The sequence below is a fragment of the Calliphora vicina genome, chromosome 1 (genome assembly GCF_958450345.1).
Source record: "Calliphora vicina chromosome 1, idCalVici1.1, whole genome shotgun sequence".
Lineage (NCBI taxonomy): Eukaryota > Metazoa > Arthropoda > Insecta > Diptera > Calliphoridae > Calliphora > Calliphora vicina.
The window spans coordinates 25,492,632-25,517,349 of NC_088780.1; the positions used below are offsets into that span (position 1 = coordinate 25,492,632).

A 24,718-nucleotide genomic window follows, 5' to 3' on the forward strand; every position below is an offset into this window, starting at 1 on the left:
AATATACATACATTAGAGTTAATTTTAAAAATTTGATTTGCGGGTATCATCATTTTTCTGAAGGTCTTTGTGCAAATAAAATTAATGGCGTGGTTCAACGCACCTGAAGACGCGCATTTTGAGGACATTTTTCTGTAGAGCAAAAACGGTTGAATAAATTGCATCAAAAATTATGCGCGTCTTTAGGTGCGTTGAACCACCACAAGGAGTGACAATTTAAAAAAAAGGACGCCATTATTTTTATTTGCGCAAAAACCTTCAGAAAAATTATGATACCCGAAATGACGTGACCTGATCACAAACGAACTCTAATATACATATATATACTTTGTGGAGTCGCAAATGAAAAATATAGAAATTACAAACGGAATGACAAACTTGTATATACCCTTGTCACTCATGGTGAAGGGTATAAAAAGAAATTAAAATATAGTAACATTGAAAAGGGACGAAAAAAAATTTTTTGAGTCCTTACTCTTCTGAATTCAATAATAGTTGGTATATATAATTTCCATGCTTATACAAAATTTAAAGTTCCACGAACTTTAGTCTGGTTTTTATATAGGTTCAAAGTTCATATTTTTTAATAGATGCGTGCAAAATACCAAAAATAAAACTTTTAATATGTAAATTTTGTGCGCAAAGCAAAGGTCTGAATTTTGAAAATATTTCAATCAATTTTGGTAAATAAACTTTTTTCGGTCCAACGACTAAGAAATTGGTCCACTATTTCACCGAAATATGACTATCGCTCACACATGTAGATATATAGATATCTACACAAATTTCCTTTCAAATAAGTTGTATATACACGGAAGTCATGTCAGCTAATTTTATGATGATCAGTCCATAATTAATCATAGCTCCCATATAAGGCCTACTTCCGAATATCACTTTAACCACCAAAATGTCTTAAAATTTTTTGAAACTACATAGAATTCAGAAGAAATAAGTTTGATATAGACATAAATCACACAATCTAATTTCATGTCGATCGCTCCATAATTGGTCACAGCTCCCATATAGGCCCACTTTCTAAAATCACTTTAACGAGCATAAATCTCAAAAAAATTTTGTAATCTAAATATAATTTCACAAAAATAAGTTTCATATAGAAATAAATTCACCAAAGTAAATTTTAAATTTTTAAACCACTTCAAATTTTGTATGATCATAAAGAACCAAGTTTTAACAAATTTGAAACGGGTAAAGTCCGATCAAAGGTTCGAAATAATTATTTTTTAATTCCATTAAATTAAATGTTATCTCTTAACCATTCCGTTGATAAATTCATTATTAATTAATTCATATGCTTAAATCGCTTGTACTTCAAATGCCATCGACAATTTCGTACTAGATTAAAGAAACAGGTTTAATTTTTATCTTTAATCTAGTACGAAACTGTCGTATGCGTAAAACACATACGCCAACCGCGATAAGGGTGATTGTTTTCAAAAAAGTTTCCATTGTATTGTCATTCACTGTATATTCCCAATTCCATGAAAACCAAAAAAATTTGAAAAATCCAAATTGGATCGATTGAATGGTTCTGGAATTGTCATACATAATCACCCTTATCGTACTAGATAAAAGAAACAGTTTGCATTTTATCTTTAATCTTGTACGAAACAGTCGTAGGCGTAAGACGTTTACGCCAATCACGATAAGGATGAATATTTACAATAAATACATAACCATACATATTGGTTAAATTCTTAAGTAAAAAGTACCATATTCTATCATTATTTAGTACAATTTGTAATATTCATTTTGCATCCCTATTATACATGTATAGAGAAAAACCTAGTCCTTCCTTGTTTCGATTGAGTGAGTGATTGAGTGTGTTTGGGTGTGTGTGTGTGTATGTGTTAGTGTTTTTATGAGGAGGAACATTTTGAAAATGGTCCGGCATTAAAATACACAGTACAAATATAATACTAGTACAACAATTAATTTAGTTTGTTCAGACGCTTCGTTCGATATGCTTGTGCTATGTTTGAAAATTCACTTGCGCTATTAAGTAGCTACGCTTACGATATTTTTGTATTCGGGTCGTAACCATTTGTGTAAAGTAGAAAGAAACAAAAAAAAAATAAATAAATAAAAAAAAAACACCATCACTTACTAACCGACCTGCGGTAATGATAAACGCGATAATAGTTTTAACGTCATTTATTAAATATATAAAACAATTGAACTTAAATAAAAATAATACAAATAAAACATAAGCAGCAGTCAGTGATTTGTGTTTGCTATGAGTGTGCAATATTTAACAAATGTGTAGTAGGGTGTTTAATTGTGTTTTACATTTTCAAAAGATGAATAAATAAAAAAGATACAAAAGAAAAATTTTCAATAAAAAAAACAAAATTTATTTATTAATTTACAGCCCATAACACAAATGTTGGACTGAGGAGGGATATTCATGTGTATATGAAGTTACCAACAACATCATCATTACCTTTTATGCAAAGAATTCAAAAATAAATGTGTTTCGGATAAAAAATAAAAAAAAATAAAATAAAATAAAAGTTAAAGAAACAAGTTAAACTTCTCTAAAATAACAAGTACTTAAAACGTAACAAAAAGAAGAAAATTTAAGCTGTGGCGATGTCCGAATCAACGGAATCGCCAGGAAAACAACAAAAGGCAACGCAACGACGCCAGTTGGTGAGTTTTACTTCTTTTTTTTTGTATTACATATTTCTATCTCAATATAAAACATATTTTTTCTTACAAATTATTTTATCGCTTAACATATGAGTTTTATCATAATATCCATCCATCTATGTAGCTTGTTATGTTGTTTTTATAATTTATGATTTGTATGTTAATTGAAAGTAAATAATATTTAGTAAAAAATGGAAAAATAAGAATGTATGTATATACTCGTATGTGTGCAATGCGTACGCGCACTTGATAACTGTGCAGCGTAACATTAAGTTTCGTTATTAAAGAAAAAATATAAATTCAAATATACTTTATCCGCATATTCCGAGTTAGCAGCCATCACCTCATGTTAACAGGAACGCGTCTGGCAGCGTAATGAAACGACCAAACTAAACTAACGCCGCATGACGAATTCTTTTCGCTTTTATTGTGATTGTTGTTTTTTTATTATATATATTTCTATTCCACGTTGTTGTCTTCTTCTTTATCAAATATTCGCTTTCGTTTGTCTGTGACTTTTGTGTTCGCTCGACGAGCATCAGTGATGGGTTTTGAAAATTTGTTAATTTGTACCCAATCGGTTTATAGAATATGCTAAAATGTTTTCATTGTGGTTAAAAGTGACAATATAATATTGACCCATACAATGAAATGTTTCCAAATAATCCAAAAAAAAATTTTTTTTATAAAAATATTTATAATTAATATTTAATTTACTATTCTTATATTAACAAAAACAAGTAAGAGAGCTATATTCGAATGTGCCGAATCTTACATACCCTTCACAAAATTATACTTCAAAATATTGATTTTTTTTCCAGTTGTTTTTTTAATGTTTTTTTCGAATTGTTATTTTAAAATATTTTTTTTTTTAAATTTTAAATTTAATTTTATGGTTTCTTAAATTTTTTTTAGCTGAAAAAAAATATTTGGGTTAAAAAATATTTTTTCCGATTTTGACCCATTGTAGGTCCAACTTAATATGGTCTTATATACGTCGTTGCAAAGGTCTTTGAAATATCTATCATTAGATATCATTATTGTCTATATTAATGAGGTTGTCTTGGTTTTTTCCTCATATCTCAGCTATTTGTGGATCTATTTTGCTGATTTTAAATAGGAAACTTCTCGAAAGCATGTATGATAGAATTATTGAAGATTTGGATCCCGAAGATAATGGGGTCATTGATTTCAACAGACAGACCGACGGACAGACGTTCATGGCTTAATCGACTCCGCTATCTGATGAAGGGTATAAAAAAACAATTGAGAGTGCCAAAGTATAAATTAAAAATATTGGTGAAAATTTTGTGAAAATAAATATTTAAAAAAAAAAAATTGGTGAAAAGTAATTTTTGTTGAAAAAATCTAGATAGTCGGGTTAAAAAAATTAGTGAAAACAAATTTTTGTTAAACAAGTAAGAGAGATATATTCGGCTGTTTCGAATATTTTGTACCCATCACCAAACTATACTTTAAAATACAAATTTTAAATATTTTTCGGTAAACAAAATTTATTAGTGAAAACATTTTTGTGACAAAAAAATTTAAAATTTTTATTTATTTATAATGAAAAAATTTAATGACAAAAATTTTTTTTAGTGAAAAAAAAACGGATTAAAAAATATTTTTCCAATTTTTACTCATTGTAGTTCCGACTATCTATCATTAGATATCCATATATCGAGTTTTTTTTAAGTTTTTATGGTAAATTTTATTGTGAAAATTTATCGTAAACATTTGGGGTATTCACACGTTCTACTATTTGGTCATAATGTCTTAATATATTATAATGTTTGTAGTTGTGTTTTAAACAAAAAATATTATTTTATGACAAAACAATAAACATAGTTCAAGTGGTTAGAACTTTTTTGTTTAAAATACAACAAAAATTTGTTTAAACTATCATAATCTATTAGGACATTATGACAATATGACCAAATAGTAGACCGTGTGAATACCCCAAATGTTTACGATAAATTTTCACAATAAAATTTACCATAAAAACTTAAAATTTAATGATGTAGTGATTTTTCGTGAAGAAATATTTAGAATTCGTCTTAGTGTAAAATTTGAACGAATGAATATCAGAGCATCGAATTAATTAGTTCAATTTGATCCTAATTCTTTGAATGATTCAACTTTTGTTAATTTCAAATTGAATTAAAATATTTTTGCTTTCGAAATTCCTTCCGAAGCCAATCTGATAAGACAATATTAATTGGCAGTTATTCAGAATAATTCATAACTTTCGTTATTCATTTGATCAGTATTCATACCAATTGCATAAAACAAATGATCCACACAATGGTTGACATGATCTGGTCTGGATGCTTCCATTCCGAAGCCAATCTGATGAAAACTTGGCTTTAATTTCAATACGCATTCAATATTTTAAATGAAAAACTGCTTGAACTTTTAATTAAATAATGTTGTTAACAGCTCTTATAGTACTTTTTAGGTTCCCATTGTACCAATAAAAGTACAATTAAAATAAAAAAAAATCATCATTGCTTCAAATTAATAAATTTTCTCATTCTGTTGGTTTCAGGTTTGTGTGAGTTTTTACAATTTTGTTTCACATCATTTTCTTCTCTCAATTATTTAATTGATATTCTCTCACTCACGAACACTACTGCAAATATACTCCTCGATTCGTGTTATCAGCAAATGCAATATGAGTTTAAAAGTAATTCTATTGAAAACATTTCTAGGTGTAATAATCAACTATCTACCTACCTACAATATGGGAAGATAATTCGGTTATTTTTATAAGTTCAGCCTATTATGGCATTATATCGGTCTAAAATTAAGATTTAATTTAAAAAAAAACAGCAAGTGAAGCTACCTACCTTTTTAGGAACCTTTAAAATAAGGTGTAATAAAGTTGTATGAATAATAAGTGTATTATTTAATAAAAGAGATACTTAATAATGCGTAAGGAAATATTCAACGAAAACCTTATTCAACATTCACATTGTTGAAATATTTAAAGAAATAATATTTTATACAGATCGAGTTTACGATCACCATTCATGCGTGTCCAAATGAAAGATCGAAACACAATTTTCAAGTTTATGAAAATTTTGACTATTGCATAAACACATAACAAATTATTCTAGTAAAATAATTAAACAAAATTTAAGCATTCCCACGATTTATCACGTGCTGTCAATTCCAGCAACAACTCAAATATGAAATCTAGGGTTCCTAATTTTCCGGACTTTTTTCATTTCATCATTCTTTAAAACAAAAAACCAGTAAAATTTTTCGAATCAGTAGTTTTCCTAGAATTTTTTGGTTTAAAATGGGCGGCGCTACGTGTTACACAGTTCATGACACTTTGGATATTTTGCACCAGCAATTTGAGGGCATGGTCATCACACGTGAAGGTGATGTGAACAGGCCACCAATATCTTGCGATTTGACCCCTTTAGACTTTTTCTGTTTTAACTAAAAAAAATCTGATGTTTGGTCACGCAGAGAAAACAGTTTTGGTTGTAATAACCGAATTTGATGCTAATCTTTCAACCGTTATTTGTCAATTGACCATCTGTTGCTAGAACAGAAAAAATCTAAGGATATAATGGAATCATTCGATCAGCAACAAAGAATTCGATCAGCAGCTAATAATCTTTAAGAAGAAAACATAGAAAGAACAAAAATTCCAGGGAATTCTAGGGAAATATCAAAAATTCATGTGTTGAATGAATATCAGATTAATCAAAAACTAAAGAATGTTTTTTTATAACTGTAGAATTTGTTTCATAGAAACAACTATGACACAAAATATCATACTGAGTTAACAATGTACAACAATATTTGTACTTACAATTTTATCTTTTATCGAATGTTTACAGCAAATATAAAATTGACAATTTATTAATGCAATAATATATGCACTTGTGTGGATGTTTGTGTTAAATATTGCCCTTTTTCAATAACAATCTTTCTCGTATTTAACTACAAAAACACACATTTATAATGCATTTTAGTATATAGAAAAGGTGTTTTACCTGGTGTCTGTGTAATTTCGTGCAAAAATATTAACTACTATAGGTATAATATGCTCTCAAGCTCCTAAGTTCTCTTCATATTTCATTTAAACCAAATGTAATGAATTGAAAAGTTGTTGCTTCTGCTGATGCCGATGTTGATGATGATGATGATACACACGATTACAAAGAACTTGCAAAACAAGTTTGTTATTATGAACATAAAATCAAATGAAAAAAATGCCAGGACATACAGTTGTGCGGAAAAAATTAGCATTGTCTATTAAAAATACATACACAAATTTAAGATTCAAGATTCGTTTCATACCTCTACTCATAATGGCAACTTTTATTTTTAAACACATTCTGCAATATATTCGGATGCTGGGATATCATTAATCCTTGATTTATCGACTCTAATCTGTACTGAAATGTCTTTCTAACAAGATATAAAAGACAAACAAATCGGTTTCAAAGTATTAAATTTATTAAAACTTCCTCTAACCATTATGTGTCTCAGACCAGTTGTATTAGAAATTCCACAAAACATTTTTCATGTTTGAGAAAAAGTCTAAACTTTTGTCTGTTTAATAACATCCTTTTTTTGTAAAAAAAAATATATTGAATTATTATACGTAATTAGACTTCTGGTCATTTTATCGAAACTACCGCGACCTAAAAGACCGTTCACAGATTTGAGTCGCTGACGGATCTGTTTTGAATCGGAAATGGAACAGCAAGAATCGTAAACTCATTCAAATTTTTGTAGCCTATTTTTAGTTAATGCACGATTCATTCAGAATTCAGAATAAATATCGGGAAAAATATTTTTGAACCCGAATTTGTTTACTTGTATATAGAGAATATGCATATAAATTGAGAGACCTATCCATCGATATACTATATATAACGGCTTAGAAATTCGGAACCACAATGGACTAATTTCAGAGGAACAAATGTTTCACCAAAATCTGGAGATTGGACTGGTCACTTTAAAACACGTACCTGATTGGTTTGTAACCACTCGGTTACAACACTAGAAGTGTGTTTGGGATCATTGTCGTGCTGGAATCTCAAAACTAGGGACATATTTTCCTCAGCGTATGGATACATAACATCGTTTAAAATGGATTTGTATCCAATTCCAGTCTAAGTATTGTATATTTTTGTTATCCAGTACAATATTTTTCCCTTTGGACTTATTTTTAGAAATAATAACTTTTTTCTTTTCATAAATAACAAAAGTCTACTTACTCAAAAATGTAAAAAATTCGAAAGTTCGAAAAGTCGATTTTATAAAAATCGAAAAAAAGGTCGACTATAGAGCCCTACAACCAACATTATCCTCATTTGCCGTGCGGCTAACAGTTTGACAACTAGTTTCAAATGTTAGATTATTATTAACTTCTCGGGGAGTCATTTCCTGGGCCTTTTATTTGAAGAGGTTTTAAACTTAATTGTTAAGTTAAGTATTTAAATACTGCAGTACAGTTTTTCCGACCCTATAAAGTATATATATTTTGGATCCTTATAGATAGCGGAGTCTATTAAGCCATGACCGTCTGTCTGTCTGTTGAAATCAATTTTCTGAAGACCCCAGATATCTTCGGGATCCAAATCTTCAATAATTCTGTCAGACATGCTTTCGAGAAGTTTCCTATTTAAAATCAGCAAAATCGGTTCACAAATGGCTGAGATATGAGGAAAAAACCAGGACAACCTCGATTTTTGACCTATATCTGGATTACTAAGTCATTAATATAGACAATATGGATATCTAATGATAGATATTTCAAAGACCTTTGCAACGACGTAATAAGTTGGACCCACAATGGGTCAAAATCGGAAAAAATATTTTTTAACCCGAATTTTTTTTTCACCAAAAAAAATTTAAAAAACAAAATTTTTTTAAAAAAAAAAAAATAATTAAAAAAATGTTTTTTTCAAAAAAATTAAAAAAACAACTGTAAAAAAATTTATTTTTGTAAATTTGTATTTTGAAGTATAATTTGGTGAAGGGTACATAAGATTCGGCACAGCCGAATATAGCTCTTACTTGTTTTTTTAATTTTTAAAATGAAAAACGATTTTTTTGGATGTAAAATCAAATTTTAAAGTTTTAAGTTTCACACGCTTAATTTGAGAAAAATATTGCTCTTTTTTTCTTTTTTGGGCGGAGTATAAACTCCCACATCGATTCAAATCCTCAGTCGACCTATATCTTCATATAGGATGCTGGGACGGTTAAGCGACAATGGCAATGACGCGCAAATTCTTTCTCAACCTAGAGCTGAATTACGAATGGTTGCCTCTTTTTTTCTGCTATAATTTCGGTACTAACATGTTATTTATACAGGGTGCAAGATTTTAATTACTTGACAGTAACACCACGTCTTGTCGGCAGAATTACAATACAAACACAAATTTGTTCATGTTCTTCTGTGTGGGGAAATTTTTAAAATAGGTGGCATTTCTGTGAGAATATAACATCTAATGTCAGTCATAGTTGTGCTATCAACTATTCTGATAACAACGACAAAAGTTGTCCTCACAAGACAAATTCATGTGCGGACAAGAAAATGTTCGTCTCTTGAACAAATTGATGTCTTGTCAAGACCGAGTGTAAAGTCCAGTAAAGTGGTGCCAAAAAAATGTTGACTGTTTAGAGTTACCCCATTAACTATGCATATTCACTACTGAGCTATATTTCAAAATAAAATAAAGTTTGAAGAATCGTTATAAGACTCGATTTCATCTGTATGTTAAAATCAACTTTCCGAAGCCACCAATAACTTGATACATCATAGTCCCGCTTAGGATGCTAATTAAATTCGTTACAAATGCAGAGATATAAGCAAACAACCACAACGACCTCTCTTACCCTAGTTAACAGTGTATGCTATAATCAAAGTTTTCTAGATAGATAGAAATATCACTATAGTAATGTAAAATTTTATGATTCATTATAGGAAAATCATACTCATATATTTGAAAAGATTTGTCATATTTTCCAATAAAAAAAAGTTGGTTTGATTGTACTCGCAGTTAAAATTCATCCAAATATGTAGTTGCATCCTAAATATTTAGTATATTTTTTTTAAAACTAGATATGTACTAAAATATGCTTATATGTACAACATTCTATGTAGGAGGCATATTTTCCTTTAAATTGCGCAAAAATTATGACATGATATACATATTTATTATGTACAGGGTGAATACTGAATGTTATCAATTATATGATATTCAATTTTAAAAACAATCTGTATATTTTCATACATATGTATGTAAGTATGCATGTATGTATGTATAAATGGATGTATTTACGTAAATATTTATTATACAATATTCATAAATAAATAGTATGTACTACATTTATAGTATGTATATATGCATATGTGTATAATAGGGGTATAACGAAATGTTTGTTATTGTACCACAAAATGTACAATGATTTTTTTGGGATCGTTATAGGAATAAATCTTCATGCATGAAATTTTAATTTTCACAGTTGTCTCAATATATCGACAAACTGGATGTTACTAAATGTCGACATAAATTTAAGCTTCGCGACAGAATAGAAGCAAATGCGACATTGAGAAAACCAAATTTCTTTAATCTGCAGTATTTCGTTGGGAAAAAAGATAATCACCTAATGAGAAAACGGCCCTTAGTATTAAAATCTTATAACTAAAATTAAAACCTAATGCTCCCTGACGGGATCCTTGATGGACAAATGGGCCACATCTTTACGGGGTGGTAGATCGGCTCTACGAAGCCTTGATGGTGTTTGGCTCTGTGCGAAAAGTCTTGCAAGCGGGTTCGAGTGGTTTTGTAATTTCATAATGTATTTCTCACGGACATTCTTCAACTTATCCTTAACTAACGGTACGTGTAGGTCCCTATGGATGTTCTCATTTTTTATGTACCATGGTGAGCCCGTCATTGTCCTAAGAATTTTCGATTGGGCCCTCTTTATAAGTTCAATACTAGAATTACTAGCCGTTCCACGTTGGATTTCATATGTCCAAATTGATTTTAAAACACTTTTATACTGGATGAATTTATAGTCAAGGCTTAATTTTGATTTGTCATTGATTAATCAGTGAAGGCTAGAGGCTCTTAACTTCATGTTAAGTCTCATGGCTAGACAAGTAAGTTGTCTATCCAAGTGAATACCATATGAAATATGTTCCTTTTTCCCATTTTTCGTTCATAAACTCTGTTCACGTGAAAAAATTCCCCATGTTGTGAAATTTTTAGATGGAATTTTGTAAACAATAAACAGCTGTTACGAACAAAATCAACTATTGTGAATGAAAAGTTCAGGGGAATATCACGATAGCAATTTTCCCTTCGAGGGAAATGGATATTTCATGTTTTTCACGATAAGGGTGAGTATCTGTTTGTGTAATGTTTATGTTATTTAGTGAGATAGGTAGACGGACAGTCAACTTTTCTGATAGTAAATGTGATGTGTTTACTTTTGAGTTCGTTTACTCGTATTCTTCAGTTATTCAATCATATCTCCACGAGTGTGAGATAATTGGTCAATGAAGTAGAAGCTACCTAGGGATCTGCAAGGGAGCTAAGTATTGCAGTATCATCAGCCTTAATTTCATAATTTCACTTTATATTTGCTAAGAAAACTATAAAAAGTTATTGCCCTAATATAAATACATACACACACATCTATTTTACTGCCTTAACAAACATCATTATAATTTGTGTCCTTCTTCCTACTAGAGAATATAATAGACTAAGGTGGGTTAATTTTAGTATGACGCGGCATCGTTACGCCATTGTTTTGTTGTATTTCGTTACTGGGGGGTGGGGGTCATATACTAAACAATATAGCAACAGAAACAGCAACAGAACAAACCAACCATATGTCATAAATGGAATATTGAGCATACTTTTTTTTAGGGGGTTGCTTACAGTTGCACAATATATAATATACAAAAACACACAAACATATACATATCTATATTGTGGCAGGTTTTTAGCGCGCTTTATTCACATTCTTCGTATAAATACGACCGCATGAGGTAGAAAAAAAAAACTCTTCTAAAGAATATCTTACTTGACATCTATCCTGCACCAAGTTTGGTAGACAAATGATATGTGAAATTGAAAGAGATTGGTATTTAAAACTTAACAACAAGAAAATTTATACGTACTAAGTACGTATTTATTATAGTGTATCTATCTATCGTTCATCATGGGAGATACAAATGAGTGTATACATATACAGTGGTGGCCAGCTAATTAGGGACAAAATTGTTTGCTACATTCCTTGTGATTCTAAATTAATTTTTTTAAATATTTCCACAAATATATCGCTCATTTGCTGCAAAAAGTCATTTCGAGAAAAACGACTTTGAATGTTTTATGACATTTTACTATTTCTTAAATAAATTTTCAACAAATCATGCGATTTCAGAAATAAATCCTGATTTAAATAGTAGCTATTAATATCGTTCTAATCTATATTTAAAAAAATTTTTACTTGTCAAATATACGAGAAAACATGAATTTTAATTTTGACGTTTACAACAAAAAAAAAACACTCATACAAAAAATAATTGACTTATTTTAAAACTGATAAAACTATATGAAAGACTAAAGAAGAACGGCCCAATTTTTGTATTACTCAGTTCAAAACTCCCGGATTTTTAGTTATGACGTTCTTGCAGCAAATGAGCGATATATGCAAAAGCACATATTCACCACAACAACATACGGTTTTTCTACAACTTGACAATTATATTTTTATACCCTTCACCTTCGTGAGAAGGGTATATATAAGTTTGTCATTCCGTATGTAATTTCCACAATATAATTTTCCGAACCTATAAAGTAGCGGAGTCGATTAAGCCATGTCCGTCTGTCTGTCCGTCTATATGTTGAAATCATAATATTAATAGGCAAGTCGATTTCTTTAGACCCCTCTTACGCTCACATTGTGCATTCAATTTGGAAAAAAAATATACCATTTTAAAGGGATTTATTCACAGAAGTGCAGAATATTGAAATCGGTTCAGTTTTTTAGGAGCTATAAACGTTTAAAGATGTTACTAACACATATGCAAAAACGTGTACATGTGAACCTTAAGCTAAAAAGTAAACAAAGCAATGCGTGTGTTCCAATTTGTTGTTGTAAATAAATAAGAGAAACAATTAAACAGTATTGATTTCGCTCTGTTTTAAGTGAGAGTTGTTATAGAAAACAATGAAGAAGAAGATTTTAATAATTTAAAGTCGCTTGAAAGAAATATTTTGAAGGTTTTTTTTATTTTCTCAATATGTAAATAGGAAGTAAATAGTTATTTTATAATATCTGCATAACTATAATTGTGACGGTCTTTAAACTTTATACGAATCAATTTCTTATCACTGCATGAAGTTTAAGCAAAAATGTGACGGATCGGAACAGGTAGCGAGTCACCTCCCATGCAAAGTAAATAGTTATTTTAAATATTTTGTGAGCTATAATTCCAAGATTATTCCATCTTTGTATAAATGGCTCTTTTATCATTTTGCATAGTTTCGCTGAAAATTTTCGGGATTAGAATAGAGGGCGTAGCACACCCTATACAAAGTAAATATTTAATTTAGAATATCTGGAGAATTATTACAATTATAAAAGTGTTAAAACTTTTTACGAATTAAGTTCTTATTACTGTGCGGAATTAGCTGAATATAGGCGAAGTTAGATTAGAGGGCGTAGCACCTCCCATACAAAGTAAATGTTTGTTTCGAAAGTCTGGGGAACCAAAATGGAGGGTCGGTAAAGGAGGTGACTCACCTCCCATACAAATTAATAATTAAAAGATTCTTCAAACTTTGTCCGCATAGATGGTCGGGATTTCATTAGTGGTCGTGGCAATTCCCATACAAAGTAAATAATTAATTTCGAATATCTGGAGAACTATAATTCTAAAAGTATTTAAAATGTGTATCAATCAATTTATTACCATTCTACGGAGGTTAGCTAAAAACGAATTTATTCCTGATCCTTTTTACTAAGTTTAGCTAAACGTGATCGGATTAGTAGGAATGACCCCTCCCATAAAAAAGAAAGTTAAAGTGAAGTTTGATATGAGTTATTTTTTACATAAAATACATAAAAATGGGTGGGATCATTGGTATCTCCCATACCAAATTAGTTATTGTTTGAATATCAAGTAAACTGTAATTGAGAGATTCTCAATATTTTGCATGTGTTATTTTCATATCATTGTACGTAGTTAGGTTGTATCAGAAATCCATTCATATTTCTTAATTTTACTAGAATAGGGGTAGCGAAGTGCACCGGGATATGCTAGTCAATATTCTGAAGACCCCAGATATCTTCGGGATCCAAATCTTCAATAATTCTGTCAGACATGCTTTCGAGAAGTTTCCTATTTAAAATCAGCAAAATCGGATTACTAAGTCATTAATATAGACAATATGGATATCTAATGATAAATATTTCAAAGACCTTTGCCACGACGTATATAAGACCATAGTAAGTTGAACCTAGTAAGTTAAAAACTCGAATTTTTTTTTTACAAAAAAAAAATTTTAAAAACAAAATTTTTTTTTTTTAAAATTTAAAAAAAAAAAATTTAAAATTAAAAATAAAAATTTTAAATAATTCGAAAAAAAAAATTTCCCCAAAAAATTTAAAAAACAAGTTTGGAAAAAAAAATAATTTTGTTTACCTACAAATATTTAAAATTTGTATTTTTAAGTATAATTTGGTAAAGGGTATATAAGATTCGGATATCCGAATATAGCTTATTCGGATATCCGAATATAGCTTTCTTACTTGTTATTATTAGATTAGACTAAATTTCGTATTTTCAGTTGCATTTCTTTCGGACATATCATTTTATTAACAGCGGATGTTCGCAGAGGCGGCTCAACGTATTTCCACATATATTAGTCCATATATGTTATATCGATTTTTACAAACATTTTTGAGCAACTAAAAATATTAATACTAAATTTCATACCCCTAGGTCCTTTTGTTTTGGCATTAACGCACTTAAAATTCAGTCAATAAAAAAAATTCAAATATTTGTCCCTAAATTGCTGGCCACCACTGTATAATAAGATAAAATGTTGATGTGCGCTAAAAAATGCTAACATTAATTATTTAGTTCATATTCCTATTGATTAAAGAATTTTGTTTATTGTAATTTAAAATTTTAGCAAAATATATGGGAAAATTGCATTATTATAAAATTTTGTATAGCCACCAACAAAAAGATCGACTTTTGTAAGATATCGAAATATTTTTCGTAGACCAACAAAAGTTATAAAATTCAGAGACAATCTAGCTATGTCCGTCCATCCATCTATCTGTTGAATGCAAGAGAGGTTTAGAGGGATAAAGATTTACGGGTATAAAACTTTCACCAAATATTATCTGTTGATCAGAAATGTTTGGTATAGAAAATGGAACAAAATGACCGTCCGACGTTTAAAAACTATTAAAATACTAAAGGGCCAATAGCAATATTTGTGCAAAATTTTGGATAGTAAATAAGTCCAGTATCCAATGTACAAAATATATTGGATCAAAACGCCATCGATACTGCTTTGGTAGCTTTATCGAACAAGAAAATGCTGGATCACGGATTTCGGATGATTCGAGTTTGCAGGTCCAAACCAAAAAAGACAAAATCTGCGAAAGTCCGATGTTTGAAAAACAATTTAAACCCGAATAGAGCTTAAAATTAACAAAATAGGTTGAACCGAAAAAATGTGAAAACTGAAACAATTTAAAATCAGAAAATTTAATTTGGGCATCAAAGACAATACATCTATTGTTTTTGTTTAATCATTGAAATATTAATAATTTTTAATTGCCACAACTAATAAATCTTTTCTTCGTCTTATTCAGCCAAAAATTGCCAAGTAAGAACTTTATATAGCAACAACACTGACAAGAGAACCGATCACTTCCAAATATGATTTCTTTTTAAGTAGTCTTCAATGATTCACTTGCAATTACTAAATAGATTTCCATGTGTTAATGGTTGCGAAATTCTAACTGAACTATTGAAGACCGAACTTTTTATAACGGTTTTAATAAACATTTGGTTTCTAACAACTTTTCATACTCTCTCTCTCTGAGTGTTTCAGTCATAGAGTAGTTGAAGAGTATCATTTTGAGTGTACTTACTACCAAATGCACTTTTGGCGTATATTATTTAAACATTTTCCAGGGATGAAAGAAGAACCATCAGTACTATTATAAAATCCCAAAATATAAATATATAAAAATGGATAAATTTGGTAGAAAGGCAATGGTTTGGCATGTAATTTGTAGTCTGAAGAGCACCCCATTTGGCAATTCTTTAACTATAACTCCGGATATTTATATAAAAGAATGCCAATAGAAACGTTTGCTGCCTCTTATTAGACGTCACCACTCTTTAGTCGTTATTCAAAATCTGTAATGGATTGGTATAGATAAAATCAGGTCTACGTAATAGAAAAAATATATCAACACCCTAATTGTCCCGAGCTTCGGCAAATTGAACAATGTTGGGCTAACTTTCCTATAGCAATAGCCCAACATTGTTCAATTTGCCGAAGCTCGGGTCAATTAGGGTGTTGCTATATTTTTTTCTATTACGTAGACCTGATTTTATCGATACCAATCCATTACAGATTTTGACTAACTTTCCTATAGCAATAGCTCAACATTGTTCAATTTGCCGAAGCTCGGGACAATTAGGGTGTTGATATATTTTTTCTATTACGTAGACCTGATTTTATCGATACCAATCCAAAGGTGTGGTATTGTAGTTCTTGACAGTAATTTTATTTAGCGATTTGGAATAAGTATGCAGGGTAAACAGGGATTTTACTGTGAGGAAATGAATTTTAGTTTCTTAACATTATTAAATGAATTAATTAAATATGTTCATAATGTTCTAATATTTTTAATGTTGTTATTGTTTTTCAAACAAAATATTTCCTAAAATACTACTACTCTGTATGCTAGTTTATTGTGATGTCGTAACCAACCAGCAGAAACCTGCGCCAAAGCCGAGCCGCTGAGTCATGAAATATTAGAACATTATGACTATATAACATAATAGGATACCTTGTGAATCCACAAAATATACATATGTATGTACATTTAAAATAAAGAATTGCAATAACATTTCAAAATCTTAATTTTCCATCTCTGTTATTTTTTTACCATTTTACGGCAACACTGCACAGTGGTTTCCCTTATATGAACAAGCGGTCAATAATCAATATCTTCAAAACTAAAAAAGGTAGGGTCTTCAAAATTTATCACCTCATAGCATGCCCGAAGAACTTAAAGTCCGCAAATTTTTTAGAAAAAATATTAACAACTGTAGCCACAGTAGCCCTTTGATTTTTCAAGGGTTAATTGGCTTTTAGATTTGTTTTATGAATTTTTGAAATAAAATATTTCAGTATGAAAATTCGTTTGTTTTAAACAATTTTAGTTAATTTTTATTCCATTTTAATTCATTTGAATTATACACTGAAAAAAAAACTAAATTAAAAAGTTATACAAAGTTATATGCGCGATATTTTTCGGGTATGTTGCAATCTAAACTGTTTTATATGCTTATTTTTCGCTTCAGCATCTTCCTCCGACAATTCACCTATTGACACTACTACATGCTTGCTTACCTCAGCTCCATGGATCAGATTTTTATGTACCGATGCAAAAATAAGACGGCGCACAGAGGTATTTTGGTGTCAAAAAGTCAATTTTTCAAACACTTAATTTCAACAATCAAATGATGCAGTTTTGTAGAGAAATGTTTAAAGATGAAATGTACACTTATAGTTTTAAGAAAAAATTTATTTTATTTTTAAAAAAGTCCATGCTAGTAAAGTCCTTGCAAGGGTGTTAAGCTAAAATTTACTTATATTTTCACGCAATTCAGTGGTTTATATACCATTTACCTTTAACATATTTGAAAAATATAACATTTCCACATCAATAAAAAAAATTATGGGGATACCATAAACAGTTAAAAAGATATGCCCAAATCTATAAGTCTCTAATAATTATTGTATTTTTGATTTTCCATGGAGAAAAAAAATGTAGCCCCACTTTCCCCCAAGCTCTTTTTTTAATAAAATGAAAGGTGGGAGTGTCTTGTTTCGATTAAAAAAAATAATTGTTTTCGGAAGTTTTCGGGACAGGATGAAAACTAAAATTTTTTTGTCGAATAATAAACGAAATATCCAAAAAATTCTAATCTATGAATGAGTTTCGTGGGCGGTGGGCGTGACCGATTTTATTGAAATTCAGCATGAGTTCCTTTTTGGTTTCAATAAATGTATGTACCAAATTTCTAGACTTTTGCTTGGATATAAACAATTTTATGCGAAAAAATAAATTTGGATTGTATGGGCAGTGGGCGTTGGGCGTGGACGATTTTGATAAAATTTCATTTTTTTCTTAACTTAGTCCATATAATTCTCTGTGCCAAATTTCAGCGCTCTACGACCACAACTTATAATTTTTGCAAAAAAAATGTATGAAGCCATCCCACTGTGGGGCGAGTTAGTATATTAAAGATTACACGCCCATCCGCAAATTTCCGCAACTAACTTCAGCACTTTTATTATCTTAAGAATCTGATAAATACAATGAAAAAAACCCTACGGGGGAATATTGGGGGAACACATCTAAAACTTTAAGTAAACATAATGAAGTTATACAAAAAAGTAACAAACATATAGGTTAACTAAAACATTAAGTTTACAAGAATTACAACACAAGTTAGTTTTTATTATTTTCTAAAGATAAAATAAATACCTTTAACTTAAAAATCCATTGAAAATAATTTAATTTTGTGGACTACAGCAATTGCAAGACCGTTTTGAAGTGCACGTTTGTAAATCCAGCGTTCAGCTGCGCTTTGCAAATGAATATTTGCTCATGCTTTTAATTTTATTTTTAAAAAGTCCCGTTAGATTTCCAGCAAAAACCGGTTTTACATTTAAAAGATTGGATATCTAAGAGACAATTTTTATGCATTTTGTCTAAATATTTTGTCATCGTTTTATTTATTTTTGGCCTATGGGCGGATCCACTGTGCACTGGTAGAGAATGCAATGAACAAAGAGTCACATAAACAGACAAATTTTGTGAGAGTACGAATGCAATGTTTTATTTCATTTTGTTTCGTTGTTTCCGGTATTAATCTATTTCCGGCTTATTTTGTTTCAATTTAGTAATTACATTTATCTGTAAAATGAACTATGCATATTTTAGGTAATAAATACTGATTAATTTTTATTTTGTTTTTATATTTTTAGCGAGAACGAAAGGAACGCAAACAATATTTAGAAGAATGGGGCTTGGGTGATGATGATTTGGAGGGTACACGAGGTTTTAGTGTGGCTGAAAAGCTGGAATCAGCTAAATTTGCACAAACTGGAATGGTACGCGAAATGCGTGGTAGTGATTTAAATGTCGCGTAAGTTATATGAATATATGTACATATTTACAATGCGCAACATTGTTGCATATGTTGCAAGTTGTGCATGCCATCTTTTACTAACACTCCACTTTTCTTTATACAAACTTTCAGTTTCTTGCAACAGTACGGATTCAATATACCATTATTATTTCGCGATAAAACTGGTTTGGGCATACGCATGCCAGATCCTAATGAGTTTACAATAAATGATGTGCGTTTATGTGTTGGCTCTCGTCGCATACTGGATGTTATGGACGTTAATACACAGAAAAATTTGCAAATGACCATGAAAGAATGGCAACAGTATTATGATAATCAACAAAAAGATCGCTTACTTAACGTTATATCATTGGAGTTCTCCCATACCCGTCTAGACAGCTACATACAGAGTCCCGATATTGTCAGGCAAATAGATTGGGTGGATGTTGTCTGGCCCAAAAGTCTGAAAGATGCTCAAAGAGAGGGTACTAATCTTTTGGGTAATATGATGTATCCAAAGGTACAAAAGTATTGCTTGATGTCGGTTAAAAACTGTTATACAGATTTTCATATAGATTTCGGTGGTACTTCTGTTTGGTATCACATACTAAAGGGCAGCAAAGTATTTTGGTTAATACCACCGACCGAAAAAAATTTACAGCTATATGAAAAGTGGGTGTTGTCGGGAAAACAAGCAGACATATTTTTTGGTGATACGGTGGAAAAATGTGCTCGTGTTTATCTCACGGCCGGCAATACATTCTTTATACCCACTGGATGGATACATGCTGTCTATACACCCACAGATTCTTTAGTATTTGGCGGCAATTTTCTGCATTCTTTTGGTATTGTAAAACAATTGAAAACCGCTCAGGTTGAAGATGGCACAAAAGTGCCGCAAAAATTTCGCTATCCTTTCTTTACGGAAATGCTGTGGTATGTTTTGGCACGTTACGTTTATGTACTTCTAGGTCACTCACATTTGGAAGGAGAACCATCCATTGAGGAAAGTGAAATGGCTTCAAGACCTCACATACACCTCACCCATTATGAATTGTTTGGTCTCAAAGAAATTGTCATGTATTTGTATGATTTACCACCGAATAAGAAAAATGTACCCGAATTGGTGCGTGATCCAGTAGCATTAATTAAGGATGTGCGCACTCTAGTGGAGAGACATTGTAAAGATAAACCGGAAATGGCCATAACAGGTGAATCGGTGCTAAAACCGCCCGGTTTAATGCATCCCATTTTTCAAGAGTATGACCGTACACGTGTTAAGCAAGAGATAAAACAAGAAATTGCCAGGAAAAATGCTGAAATCATAAGGGAACAACAGCAAATGAATCGAGAACAACAGCAGGCAGCAGACTCCTTAAATACCACACCCACCACTTTGTTGGCGTTTAGCGGCACAACCACAGTAACCACTGATAACGGCATTACCATCAAAAAGGAACCGATAGAAAATGGTAATATCCAACAGTCAACACAACAACAACAACAGCAGCAACAACAGCAACAGCCTACATTTGTTTCTCCCACAGACAATATCAAATATAGACCTCCAAAGAAAATGCATTTGGCTAATGCAGTAGCTGCTGCTGCCAACAACAATAACAACAACAGCAATAACAACACCGTTAGTGTCATAGCATCTTGTTCTAGTTATAATTCAGCTCATACACAAATTTTGCCACCCATACAAACATCACATGGCCCCAGCAGCAGTTCAACCGACAACTGCCATTCTCCCGGCGAATCATCCAAAATTTCACCAAATGTTACCGGTCTCGGACAGCCGCGTAGACGACGTACTCGGTGCAAAAATTGTGCTGCTTGTCAAAGATCCGATTGTGGCGAATGTAGCTTCTGTTTGGATATGGTAAAGTTCGGTGGACCCGGCCGGGCCAAACAGACGTGCATGATGCGCCAGTGCTTGTCACCCATGTTGCCCGTAACAGCACAATGTGTATTTTGTCATTTGGATGGTTGGCGCCAGACACCTGTCTCGCCGCAAACAAAGCAATTGGCCTCAATTGATGGCCCATCATCTTTAATGGAATGTTCGGTGTGCTATGAAATTGCTCATCCCGACTGTGCTCTCTCCTCCTTAGATGGCACCGAATATGCAGCCGATGCCAAGGGTATAGTTAATGAAGATTTACCAAATAGTTGGGAATGTCCCAGTTGTTGTAAATCGGGAAAAAATAATGATTATAAGGTAAGAAAAGTGATTCATAATATCAGAACGAAGCAGATTTACATGTTTTAGTTAGAACTTCAAAACTCAGTTGTCAGTACCCTGATTAATTCTCTTTATAATTTTGTTCCTGTGATTAGAAAGATAATTAGGCAAGACGATAAAGTCCATTAGTGAGGAATTTGGCATATTCTGCTTTTCTTTATGATTGGTCTACTCTTAATTAGAATGGTTATTTTAGGTATCGGAACAAGGTGAAGAATGTTGTTCATAGGGTGAAAATGAGATTCTAAAAAAAGAGTTATGCAAAAACTCTTTCGTCTAATTAGTTACTTTTTAGGTTTGGGAATCAGTAAGATTTAATTATTATTCAGGAGTATGTATAGCTTTGTAATATAACTTATATTATACATAATTTAAAGGGCTTTTAACATTATTTTTTAAAATATATAAATAAATTCAATGATCTATCTCTTTTATTTTTAGCCTCGTCATTTTCGTGCTCGACAAAAATCATCGGAAGTACGACGAGTATCTGTGGGAGGAGTTAACATTGCAACCAGTGGTGATCATTTGGATGGTCATCTGTCTTCAAATATATCACAATACAATGAATTTGTATTCACCAGTGAATCTGAAATGGAAACCAACTCCGCTAATACCAACAATTGGAAGCATGGCATTAAACGTCACATACCATTAGATGTGAAAACTGAGAGAAATTATGATACTCCCTCGCCTGGTATATCGCCAACGGCCGTTGATAAAGTTAAACGACGTAAAAGTGATGACGGTTTGAGTATGTGCAGCAGTATGCAGGATAGCATAGACGCAAATGCTTCCATTGATTGTAATATAACTGGAATTGGTAGCGGTGCAGGTAATGGCGGAACGGGAGGACAAGGTTCACGTAAAAAGAATTCCATACGATCTCAGCTCGCTCAACAAATGTTGAACTCTTCGACGAGGGTACTGAAAAAACCCTCGTATGTTGTGAGACCAGGCGGACATTCGGGCTACGGCAGTAGTCATGCTGCCCCAAATTTGGCTTTAGATGCCACGCTCTTAAAAATTATATTCCGTTATTTGCCACAAGAATCTTTGGTAACCTGTTGCTCAGTTTGTAAGGTGTGGTCTAATGTTGCTGTTGATCCCGACTTGTGGAAAACAATGAATTGTGCTGAATTGAAACTATCTGCTTCCCTTTTAACCGCCATCGTTAGACGACAACCGGAACATTTAATCTTAGATTGGACTCAAATTGCTAAAAGACAATTGGCTTGGGTCATTGCCCGTCTACCAGCGCTCAAGAATCTCTCTCTTCAAAATTGTCCCATACAAGCTGTTTTAGCTTTACACACCTGCCTTTGTCCTCCTTTACAAATTCTAGATTTAAGTTTTGTGCGTGGTCTAAACGATGCGGCCATACGCGACATCTTATCACCGCCCAAAGACTCAAGACCCGGTCTAACCGATTCGAAAACCAGATTAAGAGATTTAAAAACTTTAAGAATTTCTGGAACCGATATTTCTGATGTTGCCTTGCGCTACATAACACAATCGTTGCCGAATTTGATCCATTTAGATGTATCATCTTGTCAGCGTATAACCGATGCAGGCGTGGCACAAATAGGTACATCGGCTACGGCCATTGCAAATCTGGTAGAATTAAATTTAAGTGCTTGCCGTTTGGTATCCGAACTATCATTGGATCATTTAGCAAGATGTGATCAATTGGTATGGCTGGACTTAAGGCACGTACCGCAAGTATCCACTCAAGCTGTTATTAAATTTGCTGCCAAATCCAAGCATGATTTGTGTGTCAAAGACATAAAGCTAGTTGAAAAGCGTAAAATACCTCAAACCCCACATTCTTCAGGCGGCGCTAGTAGCACATTCTCCACCTCAACGACCCCCATTTCATCAGCTGCTGGATCAGCAAGTATTTGGAATGATTAAAAAATCTCTTCTCTACAATAGCGATTCATAATAAATAAAATAGACCCCAGCAATGCACCATGTTAAAGTTTAAAAGATGTAACCAAAGATTTAAAACATTTTAAACAATTTCTTTCATCATTTATAGGTTTATTATAAAGAAAAAAATACACACTCAAAAAACAAAAGCAAATAATCCAGTAGATATAACAAAAAATGTATCTTTATGAAAAAGCATTCCCCTTTTATGATCTTTTAAATAGCTTTAACTTTTAAGCTCAGTTAAAATTAAAACACACAACAATGAAACAAATACAGAATATAACAAACATAACAAATTGCAACAATTAAATATTTATAATTACACATTATAATAAAAATGTTATCGATGATATTACAAATATGTATATTGTACATATATATTTTTTATCGTAACACTTCTTGTTCTTCTCAATTGTAATTAAGTTATAACATACAATGAATAAACATTTAAAAAATTAAAAAAAAAAAATTGAAAAAAAACATCCGCACATTTATAGTGTCATATTTAAAATTTTATAAATTTTAAATATTCATGCAACTCAAATGTACCATACTAACTAACAAAAGAAAATTAAGAAATATACATACATACATAAATGCAATTATAAGAATTATTTTAAAAATAATATAAAAATATATACATACATGCATAAATATACATATAAAACAAATAAATGTATGCAATAATAAAAAAAATAAACATAAAAAATAAATTTTAATATGCATATTATACAAGTGAGAAAATAAACGTTTTAATGTCCTTCTTACCTTTTATTTTCTCTCTTGAAGCCTGCGTTTTATTTTGGGAAATTATAATTTTTAGTGAAATTTGGAATATTTTTTGTTTTGTATATTTTTTACAAAATATGCAATATTTGTGTAGAGTTTTTTTCATGAATTTAACTTTTAATGTGAAATTTAAGAAACCAATAAAGTTCGAGAAATTTAAAATTATTGGTAAACTGTTTTGTTTTTTTTGATAGACTTGCAATGATAGTTTGCTATGTAGAGTGAATTACTTTAATATTATAAATATACATACATATATCGTCAAATATTCTAAATGGTTTGTACGACCATTTTCCATTTAAATGCATATTTCTTTTAAAAAATTTAGTTAATTTTGTATAAAATAAATGTTAATTCATATTCTTGGTTGGCTAACCAATCGAAACGTTCATAAGGTAACGATTCACAAAGATAAATATAAAAAATATAATGGCGTAAATAAAATTTTGGGAAAAAAGTTTTTAATGATAATATTTCTAAGCCGCAATCAAGATATGGGTTAAAAATAGGTAAAAATCGGGGTAGTCGTAGTTTTTTCTCATATCTCAGCCATTTGTGGGACGGTTAAAAATAGTAATTGAATAGTAAATAGTAATTGAACCAGCACTGTACCTCGGCGG

The 24,718-nt window shown here is 31.1% G+C and overlaps 1 protein-coding gene across 1 annotated transcript; it reads left to right on the forward strand.

Annotated features, from left to right (window-relative positions):
• Positions 1 to 2,476: 2,476 nt before the first annotated feature.
• Kdm2 (Lysine demethylase 2) lies at positions 2,477 to 24,022 on the forward strand. Its single transcript, XM_065505051.1, has 4 exons — positions 2,477 to 2,670; positions 18,984 to 19,144; positions 19,259 to 21,350; positions 21,816 to 24,022. Exons 1-4 carry the CDS (start codon positions 2,611 to 2,613, stop codon positions 23,286 to 23,288), a joined length of 3,786 nt encoding a protein of 1,261 aa, XP_065361123.1. The 5' UTR covers positions 2,477 to 2,610; the 3' UTR covers positions 23,289 to 24,022.
• The last annotated feature ends 696 nt before the right edge of the window (positions 24,023 to 24,718 follow it).